This window comes from Mesoplodon densirostris, chromosome 19 (genome assembly GCF_025265405.1).
Source record: "Mesoplodon densirostris isolate mMesDen1 chromosome 19, mMesDen1 primary haplotype, whole genome shotgun sequence".
Classification (NCBI taxonomy): Eukaryota; Metazoa; Chordata; class Mammalia; order Artiodactyla; family Ziphiidae; genus Mesoplodon; species Mesoplodon densirostris.
This window is the reverse complement of record NC_082679.1, coordinates 12,172,640-12,180,050: the sequence shown is the minus strand read 5'-3', so window position 1 is coordinate 12,180,050 and position 7,411 is coordinate 12,172,640. Positions and strand designations below refer to the sequence as shown.

At 55.0% G+C, this 7,411-nt stretch overlaps 1 protein-coding gene across 1 annotated transcript; it reads left to right on the top strand.

Moving 5' to 3' along the window:
- Positions 1-607: 607 nt before the first annotated feature.
- On the top strand, positions 608-1,509 carry CNFN (cornifelin). The gene is made up of 3 exons (XM_060085234.1): positions 608-718; positions 1,186-1,322; positions 1,420-1,509. The coding sequence occupies exons 1-3, from the start codon at positions 610-612 to the stop codon at positions 1,507-1,509; spliced, it is 336 nt and encodes a 111-aa protein (XP_059941217.1). The 5' UTR covers positions 608-609.
- Positions 1,510-7,411: the final 5,902 nt, after the last annotated feature.

The following is a 7,411-nucleotide window of genomic DNA, read 5'->3' as shown; positions in this document are numbered from 1 at the left end:
CCCCTGCCCCTTGCCCTGACCCCCCCCAGTATCCAGCGTCCCTTGGACAGATTCTGATGCTGTCACCACGGCCACCTCTGCTGTCCCCAACGGCCACCTCCTCAGGGCCAGCAAGATGCAATCTGAGATGCACGACAACGTGAAAGGCAAAGGTGGGATCGCTGGATGGAACCCCAAACCTTCCAGTCCCTGGAACATGGCCACTTCCTTCCCCTGGGCACCCTGGCTTCGAAGACGGACGGCGCCTGCTTGCATCCCAGATGCCCCGACATGCAGGGACCCAGCTCCCCAGGCCCAGGCGTGGAGGAACCGGTGGCACGGCTCCGCCCTGCCCACATGTGGCGCCAACCTTCCCTAGACTTGCAGGCTCCCCGCCCACCCCACCCCCAGCCGAACCAGTTGTGCAGGAGGCACCAACAACAGGAACAGACTGGGGTGTCGATGCCCAGATGTGACATAAAGAACGGGGGAGGCACAACGGTGTCCCCTCAGTGGGCGGCCTGGTGGCCTCGCCTGGACAGTCCGGCAGAGCGAGGGGCTGCATAGGTGCAAAGACCCAGGGGGTGCTGCGAAGCTGCCCGCTGACCCCCGCCTCTCCCCTCCGCAGCCATGTCCTACCCAGTGACCAGCCAGCCCCAGGGTGCCGGCAGCTGCTACCCGACCCCGCTCAGTGACTGGAACACCACTCTCATGGACTGCTGCACTGACATGCCCATCTGTGAGTGCCCGCCGCTCCCCCTCCAGGCCCGGGGAAAGAGCGAGAGGGAAGCGAAGCTCACCCCCAGCCCCTTCCTCGCCCTACTAACCCTACTCCCCGTTTCCTTCCTTGGGCCCTGAGTTCCCAGTCTCTAACCCTCATGCCTTCCTGGGACGCCCGACACTCCCTAGGATCCCGGCCTCACACCTTCCAACTTCCACTGGGACCCTCCACATCCCCCTTGCACCCTCACTTCTCTTCCTTGGGTCCCCAACTCCCCCTTCAAACCCTATTTCCCAATCTTGAAGCCCCACTCTTCGGACCCCTAATTCCCTCTGGGAAACTCACTTCCACCAACACTCAGCTGCCTCTGGGCCCCTCAGCCGCGCGCAGCGGACCCCCCCTCGCCCCTCCCCGAGGCGGAGCCGGCCGGTGGCGGCCGGTGGCACCCGGTGGGCCCCGCCCTTAGAGCCCCGCGTCCCCTCCAGGTCTGTGCGGCACTTTCGTCCCTCTGTGCCTCGCCTGCCGCATCTCCGACGACTTCGGCGAGTGCTGCGGCACTCCCTGCCTGCCCGGAAGCCTGAACTCCCTGCGCACTGGCATGCGCGAGCGCTACCACATCGAGGTACGCGCCGGGCCCGGGACCGCAGGAGCCGAGGGCTGGGGACGGGCCTCCTGGGATGCAAGTTAGGGCTGCTAACTTCTTTCTCCCCACCCTCCAGGGCTCTATCGCGAAAGACTGGGCGGCCCTCACCTTTTGTTTGCCCTGCGCCCTCTGTCAGATGGCGCGGGAACTGAAGATCCGAGAGTAAAGACGTTCCCCTCACCTTTCTCCTTCTCCACCTGTCACGCCTGCCCTCCTCTGCCTTCTCCTGAGAGGTCCTAACCCTCCGCCCTATCCCGCCACCAGAAATGCACCCACAGTAAAAATAAAAAATAAAAAAACTAAAAACCAACTCCGCCTACATCCTTGTTGTCCCAAGGAAGGAATATGTGTGGAGAAGGAGCTTTGGTGAGGGAGGCGGGGACACAGGGAACATGCCTAGGTGTGGAAGGAGTTCCAGAGTCGAGTCAGATGCTTGACCCGGATCTGCTGTGTACGACATTGGCAGATCTCTTCCCTCACTAAGCCAGGGAGTCCTCTCTGAGAAAGTAAAACCACCAACTCCCTAGCTGCCTACCTGAAGCTCTGCCCAGAGCCTGAAAATAAGCAAAACCAGAAAGGTTGTCTGGGGACTGTCCAGGTACTAACCATTCAAAGAAAAAATTAGGAGAGCCCCCCTGCTCATTCAATACCTATGCACTCTTGGCCTGCACACAATCCTAACAGATGTGGAGGCTCTTTGTCTTCAAAGCCCAGAAGTGTCAGGTTTAAAACTCTCTAGAGCTGAAAGGCATACTCAAGGATCATACAGTTCAATCCACCCCCTTTATTGAAAAGCAACTAGCAGATTAGAAAATGTTGGGGTCTCAAAGTTGGACAGACCTGGGATTCAACCTTGACTCTTGTCACTTACCAGCTGTGTTCTCTTAGTAAATTAATAAACCTTTCTGAGTCTGTTTCTCCCTCTGAGGATAATCCCTAATATGTCATATGGCTACTGTGAGAGCAAGAAATGGAACAGACGGAAAGGCCAGAGTCAATTTAACAAACTGTTGTTAATATTATGTAATAATTTATAACTATTCTAATATGAATATATTATTTGTATTATTTGCTATTCTTCTGTGTGTGTATTCAACCATCGAGTGACATTCTTCACTTGGAATGTCTAATAAGCATCTTAAGTTTAACGTTTCTAAGACCTGACCCCTGATTCCCCACTGCCCCAAGTCTGCTCTTCCCACAGTCTTCCTCATCTCAGGAAATAGCAAACCCCATCCCTTCTGTTGCCCACTTTCGCTCTCACCCAGTATCCAAACTGTCAACAAATTCTGTTGGTTCTACTTTCAGAACAGATCCAGAATCTCCCTTCTCTCCATTCTACTGCGTCTCCTTGTTCCAACCACCCTCCTCTTTGGCCTAAACAAACGCAGTGGCTCCTCACTGGGCTTCCTGCCCTAACTCCACCCTTTTAGTCTCTTCCCCACAGAGAAGCCCTGTGGACATCTGAAATAGATCACATGCCTCCTGTGCTCAGAACCCTCTGATGGCTCCTCCTGCACGTAGTAAAAGCCAGAGTCCTCACGGTGGCTCAAGGACCTGCATGATCTGCCTCTTATTCCCTCTGTGACCTTATCTCCTCTTTATTCTCTCTACTCCATGAGTCTCTTTGTTGTTTCTCTAAGAGGTTAGGCACGCTCCCACATCAGGATCCTTGCACTGGCTGTTCCCTCAACTCGAAATTCTCTTTCTTCAGATGTCCCTATGGCTCACTCTTTCACTTCTGCTCACATGTCATCTTAAGAGTGAGGCGCGGGACTTCCCTGGTGGCGCAGATGGTTAAGAATCCGCCTGCCAATGCAGGCGACGTGGGCTCGATCCCTGGTCCGGGAAGATCCCACGTGTCACAGGGAAACTAAGCCCATGCGCCAACAACCACTGAGCCTGCACTCTAGAGCCCGCGAGCCACAACTACTGAGTCCATGTGCTGCAACTACTGAAAACCACGCTCCTAGAGCCAGGGCTCCGCAACAAGAGAAGCCACTGCAATGAGAAGCCCCTGCACCGCAACGAAGAGTAAACCCAGCTCGCTGCAACTAGAGAAAGCCTGCACGCACTGATGAAGACCCAACGCAGCCAAAAATAAATTTTTTAAAAAAGTGAGGCCCCACCCTTCCACCTTACATTAAATATCAAGTACCTACCTCCCCATCCCCCTCCTTCACTGCCTTGTTTTTCCAGTCATTTTCCAACATACCGAACCTTTTATTATTTGGCTCCCCACTGGCTTGTCAGCTCCGTGAGAGCAGGGACCTTGTTGACGGCTATATGTCCAGAACAGTGTAGAGCCCAGTGGAGGTGGAGACAATGTGTGATCACAGGTGGGAGACGTTGGCTTAGAAAAGGGAAGCGATTTTAGAGGTAATACGTGGGGGCAATGGAAAGTCAGACAGGCTTGTGTCGGAATCTGGACTCGTCTACTAATCTGCCCTGAGTTTTAGGAAAGGGACTTAATTTCCAAATCTGCAGAATGGGGGAACAAGCCCATACCTCCCAGCTGTGATGTTGGGAAGATTAAAAGAGTCATGCCAAGCACCCAGCACAGTGCTGGAGTGCTATAGGCCCTTGGTAAAATTTCTCCCCTTTTCCTGAAGTCCCTAGGCCATCAGTGGCCACACATGGGCTAGAATCCAGGTCCCTATCATCCCGTGTCCAGGCTTTCTCTCACTTCACCACAAGCCCCTTGCATTCGGGTGTGTGGGTACCAGCGAGAGGCAACTGCTGAGGGGCTGACATGGAAAAGGAGGAACACATGCTGTGGGGCACTGGTACAAGGGCATCTGCATAGCAGTGACAGGAGCTGAAGGGAAGGTGGCTCTGTGCCCCAGAGGAAAAGTCCAGTCAGAGTGTAAATGCGCTGCTCAGGAAGGCAAAGTCACAGGGTGACTGCTAATAAGAGACCTTATCAAAGGGTCCAAACACAACATGGAGGAGTCTTTTTTTTTTTCCCCTAAGCATTTAGCAGGACCTGGCAGAGGGCCAGCACTTTTATTTATTTTTGGCTGTGTTGGGTCTTTGCTGCTGCATGCGGGCTTTCTCTAGTTACGGCGAGCATGGGCTATTCCTTGTTGTGGTGCGCGGGCTTCTCATTGCGGTGGCTTCTCTTGTTGTGGAGCACGGGCTCTAAGCGCGTGGGCTTCAGTAGTTGTGGCCCACGTGCTCTAGAGCGCAGGCTCAGTAGTTGTGGTGCACGGGCTTAGTTGCTCTGTGGCATGTGGGATCCTCCCGGACCGGGGCTTGAACCCATGTCTCCTGCATTGGCAGGCAGGTTCCTAACCACTGCGCCACCAGGGAAGCCCCCATGGAGGAGTCTTGAAGAACCACCTTAACTCCTTTCTGGTTATGCGGGATGACCCCACTGGCCTCAGGACTCCCTGAGGCAGCGTGTCCCACTGCTAGTTAGCTCCCCAGTTGGGAAATTCTGCCTTGTCCTGAGCAGAAATTGGCCATTTTGAACACCTACTCCTAGTGCCCACTCTGTGCTGAGACAGCTAGGTCAACTTATGCTAAATAAAGCAGTCCTTCCTTGGGAGGTGGAAGAGGCTGGTGGTCAGGAACATGGATGTGAGAGTCAGGTCTGGGTTCAAATGGCAGCTGTCGCTCAACAGCTAAATAATGTCTATGAACTTCTGTCTTCTCATCTGCAAGATGGGGATTACATGGTACCTACCTCACAGATTTGATTGTTGGAAAGATCCTGATAGCGAGCCATCTAGCATTGGTACTCAGTAAAATGTAAGCTCACAGTCATGTCTTGGAGGTTAGGTACGACTATCAGCTCATAAAGGCAAAACGTGTGGGCAGAGTAATCCCTGAAAACTCCTTAAATTGCTCATAAAGTCTGAAAATACCATGATATTCACAGGCCCCCTAAATCCAACACATCGTCATGTCCTTGGCTCAGTATCAGATGAAGCAGCCGGCCTGTGCCTAGGGGCTGGATTGTAAGTACACTGTGGAACACTCCCAGCAAGACTCCCACGCTGAGCGAGGCCCACTGACGGGATGGAGATCTCCCACTCTCGCCTTCCCTCGCAAAAGGGCTCTTGCTTGGTTGGGGGACTGGCGGATAAAGGCTCCCACGATGCTTTTGGCTTGGGCTGTGAGAATCTACTTCAATTAGAGAAAGCTCACCGTGTTAGGGCCTCACCTCAGTCTTTGCGCTGCCTGAATTCTCTCACGTCAGGGGCCAGAATAAAACCCAAACCTGGGACCAAGGCAGTCTGCTTTCCTTCCTGGGACGAGCAGAGGGATCTGGGCAAGGGTCAAAGGCCTCACTGCCCTCATGTCACCTCAGTTCATCCCTCCTGGGGAACAAGAGCTTCTGTAGTGGCACCACGCCCGCCAGGAGAGACAGTGAAGAGCCAGGCTCAGGCCACGTGGCTTGGAGGGGGCACCAAGATAAGGACATCTATCTGATTTAACCAGCTCTCAGGTGCTGGGTCAGAAAGCCAAGACGGCCCATCTGCTGCACACAGACAGCACTTGGACACTGGATCTTCCCCACACTATTTGTTGCTTTAATCGCTCCCCCTCTTTCAGATGGCCTCTGATGGCACACGTGGCCTCAGACGGAGAGGAAGACACAGGGCCCAGCCCCCCAAGGTCCAAAAAAACAGCTGAGGGATGGAGTCTTGGGGAAGGAGGAGTCCCAAGTTCAAGATGGTTAGGATGGGGTGGGGGGCAGAGGCAGTCCTCAAGGGGCAGAAGGGCCCAGAAGTCCAAGGTGGTGGCTGGGGTGAGGGTAGGCCCTGGGGAAAGGCCAGATGCTGCTTCAAGGCAGCGTTGTCTGGGAAGAGAGCTGTATGTTGAAAACTCTGCCATTTCTGTTCCCAACCCTGGTGTCCGCCACCCAACCCTGCCCTTCCTGGGGCGGCATCTCAGGCAGGGGCTTTGTCTCCTTATGCCCCCTCTGAGCACAGTGACCCTGGTCCTGGGGTCAGGTAACACCACCTGAGCCTCATCCCTCCAGCCGAGCGGCGGCAGCAGCAGCAGCCTGCTCTGGCTCGCCCCTGGGCTGCCCCACTGTCCCATCTCTTCTCGGCAGCGTCCCTCACCAGTACAGCCAATCCCCGCACTCAGCTCCCTTTGCTGAAATACTCCGGGTGACTCTGTTTCCCTGCTTGGACCTACCCGAAGAGATGTCTCTAAAGGGGATCTTAGGTCTAAAGCTGGACTCCTGGTCTCCCCCCACAGCTCCAGTCTGCCCCGTCTTTATAAGCCCACCTTCCACCCACAGTTTGGGCCACAAAGTTGGGGTCAGCCTGGACTCCTTGCCTCCCTCACTCCGATGTCCACACCATCGTCACATCCTTCCACCCACAGCCTGCATCTGTTCCCGACTCCTCTTCTCGCGGCCACTTCCGTGATCAGGCCCGTCTCTTGTCCCCCTGCTGACGCTCTCTCACCGTCTCCAGTCCACTCTCCACACAGCTGAGTGACCTCTTAAATACATCGGATCCTGTCATTCTCCCTCCTAAAACTGTCCAGTGGCCACCCAATGCCCTGAGAATAAAACCCCAAACCCTATGTGTGGCCCACAGGCCCTGGGTGATCCGCCCCCTGCCTGACCCTGACCTCATCTCCTCTTCACACTTGGTCTGGGTCACACTGGCCAGCTTTCCCATCCTTCCAGTAACAGAAGCTGGTTCCCGCCTCAGGGCCTTTGTCCTTGCAGTTCCCTCTGCCTGGATCCCACTTCCCACAGCTCCTCCCACGGCCAGTTTCCTTCTTAAAGTCTAGCTTCGCACAGTGACCAACTGACTACCCCAAGGTTCCTCACGGCCACGTCCCGTTGCTACCTCACGGCACTCGTCCCATTCGCAATGGCCTGACTCATCTGTCTGTGTGTGCACGTGCGCGTGCATGCATGCCGACGGGCTCCCTTCACTAGAACCTAAATCCCACGAGATCGGGGAACCTTGGCTGTCTTGCTTCCCGCTCTGCCCAGTGCCTTCAACAGTGCCTGGCACATAGTAGGTATTCAATAAATAATTGTTGAATGCAGAACAAAGAAGGCCCTGTCTGGGGACCACCCCACCCCACCCCAC

Coding starts and splice junctions, on each gene's coding strand:
- CNFN (XM_060085234.1), top strand. CDS start 610: ATGTCCTACCCAGTGACCAGCCAGCCCCAGGGTGCCGGCAGCTGCTAC. Junction 719..1,185: donor CTGCACTGACATGCCCATCT/GTGAGTGCCCGC, acceptor CGTCCCCTCCAG/GTCTGTGCGGCACTTTCGTC. Junction 1,323..1,419: donor GCGAGCGCTACCACATCGAG/GTACGCGCCGGG, acceptor CCCACCCTCCAG/GGCTCTATCGCGAAAGACTG.